Genomic DNA, 19,980 nt, shown 5'->3' with positions numbered 1-19,980 from the left:
TTCTTTTATATAAAATAAAAAAAAAATTAAACTGTGTTTAAATTACAAAATTTAACATTCTTTCTATTATTATTATTAAAAAAAAAAACAAAAAATTATTGTTTAATTTATGTAAGTATTTTATAGTGAATACATTTTGCTTCCAGGCCTATCGTTTATATCATGAAACAATACTCTTCCTTATTTTGTATTTGTTCATTGATTCATCTATCAACCTGATCAAACACTTTTTACCATATTGTTCCATGCATAATAATACCAAGGAACTGTTGACAACATATCAATTCCAATTTATTATTTTTTATTCAAAAATAAAGTTACTCATACGCCATAGTAAACCGAAAAAATAGTTTGATGAAATTGAGTATACAAGAATAGATAAGCCAAGTAGCGCTTTGTGTCGGCATGAAAAGTAAAACTGAATAACCATTGAGAACTTTCTTTCCCATACGTATGTATAGGTATAGATATAGGAGTTTAAAGGTTGAACGATTTTTCTTTTAAGCCAGAAATCTGGGATTTGAATCTCAAGAGACCCAATACTTTTTTTCTGCTTACATAATAGTAGGAGAGCTAGTGGCACATTTGACTAAGGTAGCTCTTGTAAGGCTGAAAATTCGTACAGTGGTAGTTTTTAGCATGCTAAGTAAGAAAATCTTAGTCTGGCAGGCCTCAGCGGTGAACATCAGGTGTTGCCGTCGTTTTTAAATAGTTTTTTTTTTATTTTGAGTTACTTTTTATAAAATTGCCCCTCCCTCCTAAACGGGGAGAGATAGACCCCCCCCCCCTCCCATAGTAAAAAAAATGCTTGTATTAAACTCTTCTACAAGAATCCGTTACTAATTTTCCCCGCCTTAGAAAGCCATTGTTGGTTCAGATTTTTATTTTTGTATTTATATTTTTTGGGGTTATTACGATAACAACTAAGGCGGGGAAAATTAGTAAAATGTATCAAGTATACAACATATAAAATTTATTAACATGTGTAAACATTTAACAAGTTTTTTTTATTTAAATAATACTCATTTCAGCTCCCCGTTTTTTTAAGTTTTTATAAAAGCTTTGGTAAGTTATTGCACTATTTTTTTTTTCTCAAAGAAAATTAACCACAAAATTATTTATATGACACTTTCCAAATCTTTCGTCTCATAGTTTTTTCCACTATCTGCATCCATTATACTGACTTTTGGAATAGTTCCCAAATCTGTATCCTGATCATTCTCAAAGCTTACTTTCTTTTTATTTTTAAGAACATATTTGCCTCGTTTGTGCTTAACCAATTCAAAAGCACACGTGTATAGGAACGAATATTGCTGCATTGATTGAACCATTTTCATACGTTGAAATCGAAGTCCTTTTACGGTTTCAAAAATATTAATTTTACTCTCGCTTTTAACACGTTGCATAATAATGTCAAGTCCAATGAACGTACCCGTCCGACCAACTCCGGCACTATAATTTAATTTGATAATTTTTTTTTATTAATAATTTTGTAATTAAATAAATTATTTGTTGACAAACCTGCAATGAACTACTATTGGTGACCCACTGGGGCATTTTTCAGCCTTGACCTTACGAACAAATGTTATTAAGCTCATTGGATCTGCTGGAACCCCGTGATCTGGCCACATTTTAAAGTAAAAGTGAATAATTTTGTGACGTATATTCTGCTGGGCATGCGTAACTAGCATTTCTTTTCGATCGTAAAGATCAAATGAATCTTCTTTTGTAACTTCTACTTTTATATTTTTCCATTCATATGGATAATAGTGATTGCATTTTACCTGAAAAAGAAATACACATGATTGACGCTTTGTTATCTTGCAATTAAAATCCATATAAATTGGCAAGCAATATGTATATGAACAAATCTTCTTTCATAATTTTTTTCTAAATTTTAGATAGGTTTTAAATGTAACAAAGTTACTACAGTAGATCCCTTGCTCAGGTTCGGATTTAAAGATGTGGGGGCCCCGGGGCAGCAAAAAAGTGGGGGCCTCCCTACTAACAATTTTGCTTCTATAATGTTTTACAGAAGCAACAATTGCATCTGTAAAGCTTTATAGAACCAAAATCGTTTGTCGGGCCCTCTCCCTTATAATTATTTACCAAGTAAAATGAAAATTTGTTTGTGTGATGTTTACTTATTGGAATGAATTTTTTTTTTTAAATAGGGGCCCAGGGCTGTAGCCCCGGCTGCCCTCTTCTAAATCCAACCCTGCCCTTGATTCTTGCTTCTATTTTTAGTTAACAAATATAACTAACCGTGTCTTCTTCTTTGAATTGTGTAACCATAACAATTATCTTCACATTGTGTTGTATAACCATTCTCCAAAAATCGACTATGCTCTCCTGTTTTGGACCTTGTGTAGCTATGTACTCTTTTTTCCGTCGATATCCCTGTAAATTATGAAGAAGTTTAATTTACTCTTAAAAATATATTTTTGTTTAATTAATTACGTTTATAAATGAGGCATTAATGTAGTCATTTCCATCTGCATCAATATCTAATATTACCCGATTCTTGTCATCTATAAAACAAAGCAAAATGTATGTGAGAATTTTTATATACAATCTGAATAAAATAATGGTATAAAAATTGCCTTCCTAAACATCAATAAACAAAATCATAATAATGGTCGAGTTCAACCTACGGCACCTTATCTGAATTTAAAAGTTATTTATTAATCAGAAGTTATAAAAAGTTAGGTGGGTTTCACTTTAATTCTTTATATTTAGTAATGATTTTCACTACTATGATTTAAAGAAACTACGCATAAATGATTTTCACAACTATGATTAAAAGAAACTACGCATTAATTAAGTGTAAGGATTTAAGACTTAAGTAAATTTTTTAGAATTAAACTGAAAAAAAAATTATTAGCAACAAAATTTATTACTAGAATCACTTGGGGCAGTACGTACACCAAATTTTATCGAAATTATATTCGAGAAAACTGAAATGCCTCAAAAAAGTTTTATTGGAGGCAAACGTTCAAAGCGAGTTATCTATAAAAAAAATATAAAAAATGGGAATTTACCTAAAAACTATCTATACCAAATTTCAAAGAAATTCGTACATCCATCCATCCGCATAGTAATACCTGCCCTGTAGATCATTTAAAAAGCATAAACGTTGATTTACATATAAATTTAAAGAAAAAGAGAGAAATTCATGTGTGCACTATGGCGTATGAGCAACTTAAATTTTTAGTTTTCATACCAAGTCAAACATTTTTAGCTTTGGGTATGCAAGACAATACATTAATGGCTCGTCGGATCGTTTTAATTTTAATTTCATTGGGTTTTGGATTTAAAAAGTGCTTCACCTAATATATCTTGCTGCAATTTAATTAAATTGTAATAATTGTAGTTTTTGTCAGTGACCGAAGATGAATACATTAGTTCTTCTCTAGGTATAAAAAAAATATTTAATTCTAATTACAGCACAAAAAATACTCAGTATTTCTGTAAGGCCCAATTTATTCACACTCCATTAAATTTAAAGCCTCCATTAAAAACGGGAAATTTTAAATTTTGTATGTGATTTGACAGATTTTTTATTTTTAATGGGGACTTTAAATATAATGGAGAGTGAATAAATTGGACCTAACTGTTTGAACTTAAAATAATTTTGTTTTGATAAATGTCTGTAATTTAAGGCGTTCGTTTTGTATGGGTTTTGCGAGAATCAAGTTCCTAAGTCGAAAAACTATTTCAAAATAATAAAAAAAAGACCCTTATTATTGGAGATGTTTATTTTAGATATATGTACATATGTATGTTTACTTATGAGGCAGTAAGGACTAAATTTTGATGAGGTTCTTATCTGCATTAAACACCTTTTTCTAGGACTAGAGGTATAGTCAGGACATGCATGCTTTTTTGGATTTAACTTTATTTTTCATGCTTTTAAATATGCTTGTTTTAATAAAACCCAAAAAACATGAATGTCCTGATGGTTTATACCTTTTTGAAAACGGTGTTTAATGCAGATGAGAACCTCATAGAACCCATATAAAATTAAAACAAATTGCCTTTTAAGCTTTTGGAAACTATAACATCTTGTTTTTGCCATAGAAAAACGGGAAAAATTACCAAAATTTGTGTCAAAAATATTTTTCCAATTTAAAAAGGTCGAAAATGCCATTCGTTTACCTCATGAAATGATGCAGAACAATACTTTAAAATTGATATTGTCTTGTTGCCAACTAATTATTTTGATTTCAAAGTACACTGAAGTTTGACACCTCATTGCAAAAATTTGAACACATTGACACTGTGATTTTAAACTTAGTTTGCCACTCTATAGGTTTAAGCAGTTTTAAGGCTTCATTTAAAAAAAATAATTTCAGTTACATCCTGCGTTTATTGTTCAGATATCCTTTATTGGCGCATTAGGTACGTTATGCGTTCTACGTTAATTATATTGGGATTTTTGTTGGCACCTGTAGTGTATGCCATGTGTATGCGTAAGCTTAACTACATTACTTAATATAAGTCTAACTCAGATACTCTCACTACACCGGCTTAGAGAGATATACCTGTCACTGTTTTGAGCGCATACATACACCACTTTTTGAAAAAGTAAAAAAGTGAAAATATTTTTTTTCTGGCTATCACAATTTTTTTTGTGAAAAAGAGTACATATATAAATTGTTTTTTAAAACCAAAAAATAAGCTTTCTGCATCATTTGTTTTAATTTTCCAGCCCGAAAAACCATACAAAAATGCGTTTGAAAATTTTCAATTTTGTACTTTTGCACTTTGAGAGCCAATGTAGTTCAGGCTTAACAATCATTTTGTAAGCCATAACTCCATACCTGAAGTCCGTTTATATGAAAATAACCTTAAAGGCATAACTACAACGAGGACTTTTAGCAAAAAGTGAACATTTTCAAATTCATTTTGTGAGAGTTTTCCGACCGAAAAATGAAAAAACAATTATGCAGAAAACTTATTTTTTGGTTCCAAACACAATTTTTGTAGTTTTTTTTTTCAGAATCACTGCGCTAGGAAGAAACAAAAAAATTTCCCACTTTTTGCAAAAAGTGCTCGTTGTAGTAGTTATGCTTTAATGAGTACAAATTATTGACTTATTTATGTTTTATTCCTGCCTTCTTTGTGATTTAGATACTTTATTAATACTATTTTATAAAATAAATTCGAAATTATTTGTTTAGTTCCTCGATCGTTTCGATGTTGTTGTACCCCTTCTGTTTTTTTATAAATCATGTTTTTTGAACTCAAATACTGTTTTTTATCATGTTTTTTTAAATTTCGAAATGGCAGCACTGGTCAGTCAGTGATCGAGGCTTGTGGTGTGCGGACACATGACGTTGGCGAGCCTGTGAACACTACAGCACCAAAGGATATTTGTACCATCAATGCATTTAATAATGTGAATTGTTACTAGTGCGTAGTTCTTTTTGAAGAAATTAACTTTGACTAAAAACTAAGTCCCTAATGTTTCCTGAAGGTGCCCAAGTAAAACCAAAAACCCATTTCTTTTTTACCTACATGGAAATATGTCTCTGTAACGATTTTTGTACTCATTAGTCTCTGATGCTGAGAAACTAAGATCCGTTGCAATAACTGTTAATTCCTTAAATTCCCTCTGCAATTTATCCCGTTTGGATAGTTCATTGTAGAAAATTGCAAAATTCTTTGATGTTATATCACCAAATGAATCTTCAATGCCATGACCTGATTCTCTGTGCCAAATAATCTTCTTTGTTATATAAAGATACAAAAATCCACCAATAAAAGCTACGAAAAGGCAACTTATAATTGATATCCATATTAGAGCCAACTTAATAAGGGAATCTATAAAGAAAAAAAAAATATATGTACCTATATTAAAATTTGTGGGTTCATAATAAAAAAAATATTTACCAGTTTTAAATTCCAAAACACCCGCATCACTAAAACTTGATTTTGTAAATAATCGAATTACCATTTGATATTCTGTATCTGGCTTTAAGGGACCATTGCAATAGCGCTTGCTTATGTTACTGCAAGACTCAGCTCCAACTGTATACTCAATAATATTGCCAGATCTTGGTTGAATTGGTTGCCATCGAATTGGAGTAGTTTGGTATTGCTTAATGCAATCGGCATTGCTGTAGGCATCTGTCCAAGATTCAGAATCTGGCCATTCATTGGAGCTATCTAAAGCTCCAACAAGTAGTTTAGGCTCTGGATTACAATTCTAAAATAAGAATTTTTGTAATTGAATCTAATGCAAAAGGCGTTTTGTATTCACCTTTTGTGATAGAAGTAAAGCGGCATATTGAATGGTTCCTGCTTCAGAATTAAGTAGATCAGCAGAAAATCGTACAACTGCCGAACTTGTTGGATTGCTGGCATCAAAAGGATTTACCTTTGCCGCGCTTATATCTTCTATTTTATCAGGAACTAAAATAAATAATTTATACCGTTAGGTTTCTATCTTTTGTATATATGTTTTATCAAGAAAAAAACCCATATTGAACCATATATAATAAATATTAATAACAATTAATACAGTCAAATAAGGAGAAAAAAGGGGTAAATCTCGGAATGAATGTTAGTAGAAATTTTTTTTGCTCAATATCTTCATTTTGCCGTTCTATAACATATCTCAAAAGTCTAGAAAATTCTCATGTTCGCTTGTCGCGATTTCAAGGTCAAATCGCGAAATGGAGATTTTCAAAATTAGCAAAAATAGGCTATGGTATTATATACACATATGATACATGATTTCAAGGTATCTGCACCTTATTTTCAAACCAAGAAAATTAGGACTTGCGGACATGAGATTTTTTTTAGATTTTTGAGGGTAGTTAAAGAATATCCAAACAAAGATTAAAATGAAAACATTAGCCTATTAGCACTTATTCCTAAGATGAACAAGAATCTTCTTTAGTGCATATCTTGAAATTTGCCCCTCCATCAAAAAATACCATTATTTCGTAGGTATATATATTTTTTGTAATGGATTGTTTTGATTTTTAATAATGATGGATTCTTAAATCTTCATGTAAAATTTTGTTCATCTACCATAACTTTTAAAGGTTTTTCGGCAGTAAGTTTGCAACTGTTATTTATAATAATATGAGTTGACAGATGAAAAACAGGTATAACTTTTTCCAGAGACGTCAGATTGTCTTGATTTTAGATTTTTTGGAATCAGCATTAAAAAATACCTTGAAATCATGTATCATATGTGTATATAATACCATAGCCTATTTTTGCTAATTTTGAAAATCTCCATTTCGCGATTTGACCTATGTTATAGAATGGAAAAAGGAAGATATTGAACAAAAAAAAATTTCTACTAACATTCATTCCGAGGTTAAACCCTTATTTGACTGGATTAAATAGTATTAACTTTCAACTTACTTCCAGCTGGAGAATCAAAAGTCAGTAGCTTTGCTTCACTAGTCTTAAGAACATCTTTATTCCTAACTGATATTGTAACATCATACTGATATTCCGGAGATAAATCTGTCTCTATGAAGTTCATGTATCCTGTTCCATCAAAAACAGGCTCCACTCTACGAGAAAAATGAACAGGAGAATGAGTGCTACTACGTTTACCAATAAATTCCAACAAAAACTCTTCAATTTCTCCATTAGCTTTGCATGGCATTAGCCATTTAAGTGCAACATTTGCCTTATAAGTAGTCGAATTCACATCAGGACCATTAATAGCTGTCACCATGAAATAAGTCAAAGGATCAGATACTAGAATTAAAAAGAAAAAATATTTTCAAAAATGTTAAATATTCGAAATACCTAAGTTTTAAGTTTTTACTCACCCGACGGTAATGTTCTTGCCAACACTGGCAATGTATAATCACCAGTTCCGTAATCGTTTTGTGCAGCTATTTGAACACTGTAATATGAAAACGGTTGTAGAGTGGAAAACTCAGCTTCTAAACGAGATGTTTCGAAGTTCTTCGGTTCGAAGGTTGATATTTTACAATGTGGAGGAATATAATAAGCTGGTTGCATGTGACGGAAGTACAAGTAGTAAATGTTGATGTTACCATTTGGATAAATTGGTGGGGCCCATTGGAATTGTAGAACGTTTGTGCTAAGAAATTTCACTGTGATATTGGTAGGTAATTCAGGATCTGCAATATAAATTGGTTTTAAAATGTTGAATAAATTATGTCTTATTTTAACAAGAGGTTTTTAATGCCAACGAAATTCGAAATCCAACAAACAAAAGTTCTGAATTTGTATGGGCTCTGATTGGTCAGATATCATTAAAAGTTAGGTAAAATTTAGGTAAAATTTAGGTTTGATTTGGTTCTGACCAATCAGAGCCTTTAAAAATTCAGAACTTAAGTTCAGGTGGCCTGCATTGAACGCGGTGAATGTAACCAATTAGAACTAGCCAGACTCTGACCTTTCCGTCTTCTTTCTTACGAATAAACCATTTCCATAGTTTTGATACCACCTTAATAACTTCTTTTACTACCGTCTCATTTGCAACTGAAGGAGATGGAAAATATGAACAAATTTTCTCTTTGACCTTATAAAACATGAAATACTTTAAAATAGTGTGTTATATGGTCTGGTCAGGTTGCATGAGCTTAAATTTTCTATCAACTTTATCCTCCCCTACTTTTGCACATGCGGTTTGAAAAAAAGTCAATGAAAAAAGCAAGTATACGCCACAGTGCATGGGAGAAAACTTTCAAATAATATGAATTTGTGAATTACAATTTCGGCCTAGATGCTAATAGACCCTAATCAAAGTTAAATAAACACTTCCACTCAATAACTGATTAATTTCTTCATCTTATTGTCGTTAATAAATAAACAGAAAAACAAAATCTTTTCAAATAAGAATCAAACATTTAAAAATAAATGCAATTAAAAATATTATAAAAATTAAGAATAAAATCTATTTAAAATACTTATTACAAAAATTAACAAACAGAAAACTAACACACACCAAAACCAATACAAATCAACATAGTAAAAATAGAATTTTTAAGTTCTGTTTTGGTTACTTAGTAAACAAAAGTCCTTTTCAGGGATTTTTTGGCTATCGAATACCTACACAATCATGTAGAGTGATTATAGCGCCCCAATAATTCAAAGCGGATTTTTTTCCCGAAGTCACTTCTATCTATGTATAATGCCCTGCCCATACGAAGCTTATAAATAGAACTATTCAAAATAGTTTACAAATCTCACAGTTTAAAAAAAAAAAATGATTAATTGACAGCGATAATATTAATTAATTTATTTTGTTGACAGTTGTCAAATATCGTAATCATAATTATTGATAACCGTAATTGGGCACGTTCAGGACTAGATATTTAAGGAACGTCATTTTCTGAACGGGAATTTGGGTAAATTGTCTAAATTAGTTTGGATACACCATTGTTGTCAAATTTTGAAATTTACTTGAGAATTTGACATATCGCATGGGGAAGACACCAAATTTCACTTTACTTTAATAAATACCTAAATAATATTAATTATAACCGATAATGCTATTTTTACTCTTTTATCACACAAATAGATTTAATTCTGTTACCGTAATTCTTAATTAAAAACAATCAGCTGTCATGTTGACTAAAAAAAGTTAGGCAATTTTCTTGCCTAACTTTTTTTTTGACAGTTGAGCAATCAGAGACCGAACAATTACCTAAATATTTAGTCCCTAAGGTTTCTGAACCTGCCCGTTGTGTTTAAAGCAATGGTATTGAGACTTTACGGAACTTATTTTTACTGAGCTAAAGCCTGAATCTCAAATTTGCAAAATTTTTGGAACAAACAAATCGCATATTAGCATTTCAAATATCAAATACTTACAATATTTGTCTGTTGCAAAAACACCTTGGGTGAAATTCGACCATCCTGCCGTATTGAATAAATCCACTTTACATACGTATTCGGTAAATGGAGACATCGGTGACATTGTAGCTTTAAAACTAACATCTCCAAGTCTTCCTTCAACATATTTAACTACACTCTGAAACAAAAATAGTTAAATGTAATTAAAAACTTTATTAAACTAATTTATTCTTTTTAAAACTCTACTTACCGTAAATGGAACATTTTTTCCCGTCTCACATACAAAACGAGCAAATAATGTTTGACACTTGTTAGTCGAATAATCATTATCATTTACTCTAGCACTCAATTCAATACTATGGCTTTCTATTAAAGTCGATTGAAAAGGATTTGGTGGAGCAGCAACCATTGGTGATGTTATCTGTTCAATATGCTCTGGAATGCCATCTCTTTTCTTAGATTTTGTAAATGGAATTATCTGGACCGTATAAACTTGACAAGAAACAAGATCAGTTATAACAATTTGCGTTTCATTGATTTCTTTGTCGAAAATTGAATTTGTAATATCAGTCCATGCTGAAATTCTATAACCTTCAAGACATAGTTCAGCAAATTCAGGTGGATCCCAATTAAGATGTATTTCCTTGGCTTGAGCATCAACCTGGACATTTCGTATCTGTGTAGGATCTATCAAAATAAAATGAAATAATCAGTTTTATTTGTAATGATAACATTAATATACAAATCTTACTATCTTGTTCAAGAACTAGACTAGAATTAACTTTTATTCCAGGAAATCCATTATGACCAAATGGTTGGACTGATATATTATACTCTCCGCATGGATCGAGGTTATCGAAATGTGTTACTGTTTCCTTTGTTATAGCTGGGTAAATGTTTTGGGATGCAGGATCTTTTTGAATTGGTCCTGTCATATACACGTGGTAAACGTCGACACACTTTTTATTTTGTTTTGGCAATTTCCAAACAACAGTGACTGCAGTTGAATTTATTTTATGCTTTCCGTATTCTATAAGTCCTGGTACTATAAAAAAAGGTTTACAAGGAGTTTTTTTTTTAATTCTATAGACTACTTGTATTAAGGATTCCTTATCGCTACGGGTTTTAGTTTTTTTTATTTACTTAAAAGACATAGGATAGTCGCAGAAAGATATGCTCCAAAATCTCTTTATTGATTTCTTTTTAAACCACTTTTTGAGAAGTTGTAGTGGAACTAGAATTTAACAAAAATTAATGGTAGCGCCTTAAAATCTCCATTTTATTTATATTTTACTTGTTCTACTTTAAGGGTCAATTTTTCAATAGTCAGATAAACCTCAGATAGAGCTTATTCCTAGGAATAAAAGTTTTTTTTATATTGACATTTATTCTTCTGATAGTCTAACTGACGATTGAAAAATCAGGGCTAAAAAAAAATTCATCATTAAATAAAAAAAAACTAGTTATAACTTATTTTAAGATGTTCATATCGATTAATCATTCGAATAATAAGAACTCTTTAAAGATGGCTCATATCGGTGTATTGCGTTAAACATATAAAATTTGCAGTTTGTTACACCAACACTTTTCTTCGAAAAAATCGGTTTAAAAAGACTTTGGATCTTTAGCAAGCAAAAATGCATGAATCAAATAACAAATAAGAGCCCCCGCACACTACAGACTTTCTATCGGCCGATAGTTTAGTCGGGTTGGGCTCACAGGCAGCCGACTAAATAGTCGGCTAGATAGGAAATATTTAAGTTTGAAGGCAATTGTGAAGCATACATTTCATACTGATTAAGATAAGAGACCGACTAAACTGTCGGCCGATAGAAAGATAGAAAGTTTGTAGTGTGCGGGGGCTCTTAGATGAATCATGATACATTTTGAATCAACAACTTCAAGTTACTCATAGGTACAAAACAGTTTTAAGATACGAAATTTTGAATAAACGATACAATTTCCTCATATTTCTATGATATTTATCAACAAAAAAAAATTTTTAAACTGCAAATAAAGAAAAAATTCAATCAGATCAAAAGAATAATTCAACAATAATTACATTGTTCCGGTGATGTGAAAGTTTTTAACTCCGACTTAGCTTTTGGTATCTCGTTTATATAGAAAAACAATCCATATTCTTCGCAGCCGTCAAGATCTTGAATAGTGACCTCCTTTGTGTTAGCATCAGTTATATTTTTTTCTTTCCACTTGCACTCTTTAAGAAAAAAATTATATTATTATGTGTTTATTCAACATGCATTCGTATCAATAGTTCAAAGCCTTACCATCCTCTTTGTTATCTTTATGATTAAATAATCCTTTGGTTTTAAACTCTTCAATGCATTCTAAGGTTGACCATTTGAGGAATAAAATATTGATGCAAGACGAAAATTTTGGAGATTCCCATGTGACTTTAACGGCAACATTGTCAACATGTATAACTTTAATATCAGTCACATCTTCTGGCTCTAAAATATTTAAAATGTGTTTTAACATCCTCTTAAAGTATATTTAAATAAATTTCAAAATTAAATTAATTCAAATAACTAAACAAAAAAAAATATACTGACAAAATTTGATTGTTTATTAATTATTTGAAAACATACCAACAAAATCGGTTGTAACATTTTGTTGCAGTAGATCACCAACATAATCGCCATAGATATTCCTTGTCCTTAGCTGCACAGAATGGTTTTGACAAGGATTCAAATCTTTACATTCAAAACTGTCTTTGTCATTTTGAAGTTCACTGTTGAATACTGTGCTAGGTGTTTTAACTGATAATTCAAACTTAGCAATGCAAGTTCGGTAAGTTGTATCCCAATTGATATCCAGGTTTACTGAACCAGGACGAACTGTGAGGTTCTGCACTTGAGGAACTAAAAGATTAAAAATATAAACACTTATGAATGAAATAAAAAATCATAATAAAATACAAAAGTAACTCACTTGCATAAGTTGTATTAACATCAAATGTTTGATCAATTCCATTGGATTGATCATTTTCGTCAGCTGGTGTTAGATAAAGGGTTACTATGTATGTTACACATGGATCTAAACCTTCACTATAGTATCAATAAAAAGTTAAAATTTAATTACTGAATAAATCTGACTGTACATTACCATGACTTGGTTCCATTGAAGGAGTTCTGAATACTTTTACATACAACTCCTTGTAGAATATAGTCTTCATTTCCAACAGAAAATTCTAACTTATTTGTTGATGCTATGTATTCTATTTGGTATTTGGGATCGGGGTCAGCTGCTACATTTCGCTTAGAAAATATTAAAACTATACAAATCACTGTTAGGGAAAGTGCATTCCATTGTTTTAGATTGTTTAGCATTGTAGGTCGTTGTCACATTATAATAGCTATAGCTAAAAAAAAAATTATTTATATGTATTTTTAATACGCACAGAGGCACTGTCAGTTTTTATTTCATGGATCGATAGGGGTATATTTAAAAGGCTTAAACCCAATTTCTCACTACCTGATCATTCTTTTTAGCGAAGTTATTCTTGGGATATTTTACTTCTAAGCGAATATCTTTTCTCCAGTTTGTCGTAGACCATAAAATGAACATACATTTTCTTCCTTATAATATTTTCTATCGTTTAAAAATGTTATTTCATTGTATTAAAGTGAGTAACTACAAAATTGCAGTCAGTTAAAATCAAATTCTAGTTGTTAAAAAACACATTTTCGTTTTTATTTCGAAAAAAGCTTATATTATGGTTAATATTTTTCTAACCTATTTTGTAACCCTCTTAATTTCCTTCATTTAAAATAAAAAATCTCTTTATCACCAAAGATGGTGCAATTGATAATTGAACGCATGTAAAACCGGTGCGAAAACACCCAAAAATATTGTTTTTGGGAATAACTCGGCTACAGCATGTCCAACGGTAAAAAATAAAGCTATTCGTTACAGATTTTCTATCGATTTGGTGCACATTCTTTTTGTTAAAACAAATAAAAAACAAGTAATATTAAGTTGAAATCGTTTTTTTGTTTAGCACTCTTATTTCCAACAGTGAGATAGCATGATGTATGTTTCCACATACAAATAAGATAATTTTCCGCTTAAATTAAGTGGATTTCTTTAAAATTTGCATATTCAAGAAATTAAGAAGATTTTTCCGTTTAATTTAAGACGGAAGTCATTTTGGCTAAACACCATGCAGAAGTCCGTTAATTTAATACGGAATCCGCTTGTTCTTAGGTGGTCCGATTTTTGTAATTTGTCTAGAAAATGTCGAAAAATCAGATGACAGATTGAGCTTTATTGCTAACAAAAATACTTAATAGAAAAAAGTGGCAATATTTTAGAGTCATGTTAGAAAGTCACTTTGAACCGCAAAAGAAGAAAAACGTACGTTTATGATTAAGTTTTAAATTTGTTATTATTATTTTTTTTTGATAAGACAGTCACTACGATGATAACATTACACACCTTTTAAAAAATCTCCTTAAAGTTAATAACAGTAAAAATAAATATCAAGACTAAATACACTCTCGAAGATAATCCAATAAATAAAGATAATCGACAATCATTTTTGTATCGATATAAATTTCACACTTTTATTAGTGGGCTAAATAACAAAGTATGATTGGCTAAGACTATAAAAATAATCGATATAATTCGAATGGGGTTTTGTGCTATCAATAAATTAATCATAAAAGATTGAAATAAAGAATTTCTTTGCGAACATTCACATCAGATCATTTATATTTTTATTTTATGTTTTAAGAAGAGAACAAAAGAATTATATGAAACGCGAAGTACTAGAAAAAAAAATTGGTTGTTTTTAAAATGGGTTTACGGATGATGTTTTCACGTGATATCGTTTTAAGAAAATTTAAAAATTAATTGTAAGCAGAAAAAAAGAAACAAAGAAGTATTGTGCTTGGGATTCGAACCCCAGAGCTCTGGTACAAAAGACAAATCGTTCAACAATTTATCACCCTGATATTCTGGCAAACAGTCGGCCGAAAATTGTAGTTTTGTATACTCAGCGCGCATTTAAACGCCTTGTAGCCCCATGTGACATTTTTGTAACAAACCGAAAAAGATCGCTCAAAAGCTGTATAAACTATGTTATTTTTTCTTAGCTTCTAACACAATCTTTATAAGTATTACCAGGGCTACCTTTGCGCCTCTAAAGAGGTGTTTTTCCTCTATCTTTCACCCAATCCACTTTCCCTCCACTTTTTCAAAATTTGTCAAAAAATCTCTCTTTTTGATATTTTGGTTCCTCTTTTTTAAAATTATGTACGTTTGATTAAAAAAATTGACATTTTTTGAAAATCAAGGATAAAGTGACTTATACCACTTTCAATTATAACGGCTCAGTTGTAAAAAAAAAATATACGTTACCTACTGTTGTTTAGCCGAAAAAGATCGCTCAAAAGCTGTACAAACTATGTTTTTTTCTGTTAAAGCTTCTAACACAATCTTTATAAGTATTGCCAGGGCTACCTTTGCGCCTCTAAAGAGGTGTTTTTCCTCTTTCACCCAATCCACTTTCCCTCCACTTTTTAAAATTTATCAAAAAATCTCTCTTTTTGATATTTTCGTTCCTCTATTTTAAAATTATGTACGTTTGATTAAAAAATTGACATTTTTTGAAAATCAAGGATAATGTGACTCATACCACTTTCAATTATAACGGCTCATTTGTAAAAACGGCATATTTGTAAAAAAAAATATACGTTACCTACTGTTGTTTAGCTCTGATTTGATTTTTATAAGGTTATTTTTGATAAATTTTGTATTTTTTCTTGAAGAAATTATGCTCATTCTTATTATGTTCATACAATTTTAATTTTAAGAAATTGTGTTAAAAGGTTTGTGTTGCGGTTCGGGAAAGGCGCAAATGAAGTATTTCGTGTGACTGTCCTACTTAACTTATTCTATTTTCACATTTTTTTTATTGGGGCCTCTTTTTTATCAATACTGCCCATAATCTCGTAAAGGCCCTAACTACATTTTTCTTAATTCTGAGTTATAGAGGGAAATAGTAAATCTAATATCGCAATTTGCATATAAAAATGAAAAAAACCAAAAGTACATTTTGAATTTTCTGACGTATTTGAAGACCTAGTCTAAAAAAATAAATGACGATAAATCAGAGACATTGCCCTAACTCCAAATATGCAAAAAAATCTAAATCGAAAATTTTGTAGTTAGGGCCTTTACGAGATTATGGGCAGAATAGGTATGCTCTTTTTTGGCCTCTTTTTGAAAATCTACGAAGGTAGCCCTGAGTATCAAGGGGCACGGTAGTGCCCAGCCAAGTTCTCTAGCAACTTTGGCACTACACCCTTATTTACAGGAAACAACTCAGGCCATTTTCGACCCCCCTCTAACTTCCACACCAAAGATGCTAGAAATTTCAAACTTACTACATTTGTTGAGCTCGTCAAAACCAAACACCTCACAAAATTTCAGCCTCTTACGATGAGTAGTTTCTGAGATATAGGGCTTCAAAAATCGCAAAAACCGTAACTGACTCACTGACTCACTGACAGATCATCAAAATTATGGAGAACTTCCCGATATCGTAGAAACTTGAAATTTTACACGGTGTTAGGACTTGTGGTGTATACAAAGGAAAAAATCGAAAATTTGAGATTTTCAATTCAGGGGGCGTGGCATCCGCCCATTTCCGCTGAATTTGCATCATATATTATAGAGCACTTCTGATTATCGTAGAATCTTGAAATTTGGTAGAATAGTAGAGCTGTTAGTTTATACAAAGGAACAAATTTAAAACTTGAGAATTTCAGCCAGGGGGCGTGGCAACCGCCCATTTCCGCTGAATTTTCATAAATTATTATAGAGCACTTCTGATTGTCGTAGAATCTTGAAATTTGGTAGAATGGTGGTGCTGGTAGTTTACACAAAGGAAAAAATTTAAAGTTTGAGAATTTCAGCCAGGGGGCGTGGCAACCGCCCATTCCCGCTGAATTTTCATCAAATATTATAGAGCACTTCTGATTGTCGTAGAATCTTGAAATTTGGTAGAATGGTGGAGCTGGTAGTTTACACAAAGGAAAAAATTTAAAGTTTGAGAATTTCAGGCAGGGGGCGTGGCAACCACCCATTTTCACTGAATTTTCATCAAATAAAGAGATTTTATATTCTACAGCCATACCTTGCAAAAAGTAGTGAAATCACAACAAAAACATTACTGTTAAAAAAGGAGCCAAGTTCTCCTATGTTGAAATTATGCTGGCACAAAAAGTACTGAGATGTAAAAGTGTACCAAGTTCTAAAGTTTGGGTTCAAATTCGTATCAATAAAATTTTGATTGTTTACTTGGCAATTTTTGAAATAACTTTAAAAATCGATGGTTAAGAAAAATTGTCAAGAGAACAATCAAAATTTTATTGATACGAATTTGAACCCAAACTTTAGAACTTGGTACACTTTTACATCTCAGTACTTTTTGTGCCAGCATAATTTCAACATAGGAGAACTTGGCTCCTTTTTTAACAGTAATGTTTTTGTTGTGATTGCTTTATCGAAATAGTACACCATTTTTGTAATAATTGGCACCAATAGTTTTTAATTGGCAGTTAATGCTGAAAGTTGGGCTTTTTTAGGCAAATTTGCGTACAAACTACGAAACTTAAAAAATAGTTTTTCTGAATAAACCAACGGGGTTTTATTTTTTGATTTTAGGAAAGTGAATAAAAATAAATATAATATAGTTTTTTGCTTGAATTTATGCATTTTTATATAAAAATAAATTATTTAAACTTTTTTTTTTGCGCTCCCTAAATATCGAAATAACTAAGTAAAAGTAAAGTTGTCATAAAATTATTCATTTCATGTCGTAATTAATTAGTCAAAACCCAATCTGACGCCTCTGTATGTTTGCCTTCATTTTTATTGAAATTGTATCTTAAGTTTATGATCTATTTACTACTCAGTGCAAGTCCATATCATAAAATTAATTGTGCCGCCATAAATTAACTGAACAACTTGAAACAAACATACCTAGGTACTCACTCGTACAAATAATTTCAACTATTAAAAAGAAATACTTCTTTATTGATTTTTTCTGCAAATTAAACAATTCTACTTTAAACACACAAAATAAAATATTTCCTTTTTTTTGAAAAGGCAAAAATTGATTGTCAATAGCTAGACACATTCAACATCTAAAACACCGAACTTGTGTTATCTTCTCAATTAAAAGAACAAGATTAATTACAAGTGAATCAAAATATAAATAATAACCGTAGGTTATATTATAATAATAATTTATTGTATATGTATTTCACAATGGCACTATCTTATTTAGGTACCAGAACGCACACTTATCGATTAATGTTGACTTAATTACCCGGGGATTATTATTTTATCACAGTTCTCTTATCATCAACCTGTGATCAATTGTATATTTCTCAATCAATACTATAGTTGGATAAATACACTGCACGGTGCTCACTTGCTCACTCCAAAATGGAGTAAGGTAGCCCTTTTTTGAATGTATTCCAATTTTCAACGGATGCAATTGAATTGATAAGTCGTGTTTAAAACAGGTGGTAGTTATATAGAGTGCTTATCACAAGAAGTTTCAAGGAGTTATCGTTCTCACACAAGGCTGTTGTTTTTTTTTATTTTTTTCAATTATAAAGAACAATGGTAGTTTAATATTGGCAATTGCATTCTAGTTAGTAATTCACTCGTTCTTATCACCGGTGATAAATTTCAAATAAAAAAAAGAAAAGAAACAAGCAATAAAAAATGATAAAACACACATCTGTGGCATTTGTATGCTTGTAAATCAGAAATTATGTTGTTTTAGTCTGTTGACAGGCTAAAAAGACACATTTGCTGATCAATTTATTTGACGATTTTTGTGTAAAATCTTTATCACAAGCATTTTTTTTTTAATTTACACACACATTAACTTGTATGATGCAAAAATACTATTTTTCATATTCATTTTATCACAAAAGGTTATATTTATTTATGTATTATTATCTTAGCTATATAGTGCGTATAAACTAAAGTAGGGACTTGAGTAGTAAGTTGAATTTTAATTCATAAAAACAATTACAATTATGATTATTTTTTAAATAACTTAATACGCTGAATCATAAGATGGCGGCGTTTAATGTTGAGGGACTAAACCGTCGGAAACGTGTATTAGTTCGGAAATTTAAAACAATATACAACAACGGTATATGGCAAGTTTCCTAACAGACAGACACTCGAATACTAACTGATATTTCGATATTTCATTGAAAGTAAGAACCATTACCATTGATAAGGAAATATCATTTTATTTTTTATTATTATTCAATGAGGTTGTCGATATGATATGAAATGAACAGTAGAGTACTGATGACGTGAATTTACAGTATACACGCTTTTCTTATAATGATAATAACTTTTCATTCAATCAGAGAGTAGGTATAGGTGAGTAAATTTTTAGAATTTGTAAATTTGCGATAGGGTTCGAGTGAAAAGTCATAAAATTTAATGCATTTTTTACAGTAGTAGTTTTATTGAATTTTTAAATTACACTATGATTATAGTTGGTGTAATAGAAACAAATTGGTAGATTTAATTGAAATGTCTACATTTGATCTCAGGGGAGTCAGTTTCTAATATTATTATTTTTATTTATTACTTTTAATATTGCCTAAGCGTTGCAAACAATCACATAATTATGTATATAACACTGTGGTACATTCAAAATATACGCGGGCGGAGACTTATTACGTTTTGTAGAGCTAGTTGCACTGATTACGAAACGGTATTTAAAAACTCCCTATCACCGCCACAGTCTGGAGTTAGGGTATTTTGGACGTTCATCCATTGAAAAAAATCTAGCTTCGTCAAATTTTTGCCCATTTTAATTTTTTTTTCAGTTTTGCGTAGAAGAAATTTAGACCTTTTCCACAATGTACAAAACATGTAGTTCATTTAAACCACCTTGAATTATAAAATGACAAAGTTCAAAAATTCAAATTTCCGTCGTGGTTTCTTATTCCCCATTCGACAATGCATTCGAGATCAGAATTTGATGAGCTTATCATATTTTTCCGTTGAAGTTCAACATGCGACGGACAAAGGTGTAAATCCTCAAATAAATATGAAAATCTGATTGTACAATATAATCAGCGAAACAATTGAGGGGATAAGAAGTTGCAG

General features: G+C 30.7%; 1 protein-coding gene across 4 annotated transcripts; it reads right to left on the bottom strand.

The window, feature by feature from the left end:
• Positions 1-828: 828 nt before the first annotated feature.
• On the bottom strand, positions 829-19,053 carry LOC129917928 (receptor-type tyrosine-protein phosphatase H). Of its 4 annotated transcripts, XM_055998160.1 has the most exons (19): positions 18,881-19,053; positions 18,161-18,508; positions 12,928-13,183; positions 12,754-12,869; positions 12,411-12,683; positions 12,090-12,272; positions 11,864-12,019; positions 10,553-10,846; positions 10,052-10,488; positions 9,820-9,979; positions 7,803-8,120; positions 7,384-7,728; positions 6,266-6,417; positions 5,896-6,211; positions 5,521-5,826; positions 2,461-2,531; positions 2,266-2,400; positions 1,522-1,784; positions 829-1,452 (listed from the first exon to the last, which is right to left on the bottom strand). In XM_055998160.1, exons 3-19 carry the CDS (start codon positions 13,149-13,151, stop codon positions 1,119-1,121), a joined length of 4,083 nt encoding a protein of 1,360 aa, XP_055854135.1. In that variant the 5' UTR covers positions 13,152-13,183; positions 18,161-18,508; positions 18,881-19,053; the 3' UTR covers positions 829-1,118. The 4 variants fall into 4 exon arrangements, with proteins under 4 accessions (XP_055854135.1, XP_055854134.1, XP_055854136.1 ...); XM_055998159.1 differs by lacking the exon at positions 18,161-18,508; XM_055998161.1 differs by lacking the exon at positions 18,161-18,508 and having other exon boundaries at positions 18,912-19,047.
• Positions 19,054-19,980: the final 927 nt, after the last annotated feature.

The sequence above is a fragment of the Episyrphus balteatus genome, chromosome 4, assembly GCF_945859705.1.
Source record: "Episyrphus balteatus chromosome 4, idEpiBalt1.1, whole genome shotgun sequence".
NCBI classification, from domain to species: Eukaryota; Metazoa; Arthropoda; class Insecta; order Diptera; family Syrphidae; genus Episyrphus; species Episyrphus balteatus.
Note: the sequence above shows the minus strand (reverse complement) of the source record. Positions and strands in the feature narration are given on the sequence as shown.

Excerpts from the sequence above, each read along its gene's own strand:
- LOC129917928 (XM_055998160.1), bottom strand. The coding sequence starts at position 13,151 with ATGCTAAACAATCTAAAACAATGGAATGCACTTTCCCTAACAGTGATT. Across the intron at positions 12,020-12,089 it reads TAAAGATAACAAAGAGGATG|AGTGCAAGTGGAAAGAAAAA; the intron begins GTAAGGCTTTGA and ends TTTTTCTTAAAG. Across the intron at positions 6,418-7,383 it reads TTTTGATTCTCCAGCTGGAA|TTCCTGATAAAATAGAAGAT; the intron begins GTAAGTTGAAAG and ends TATTTATTTTAG.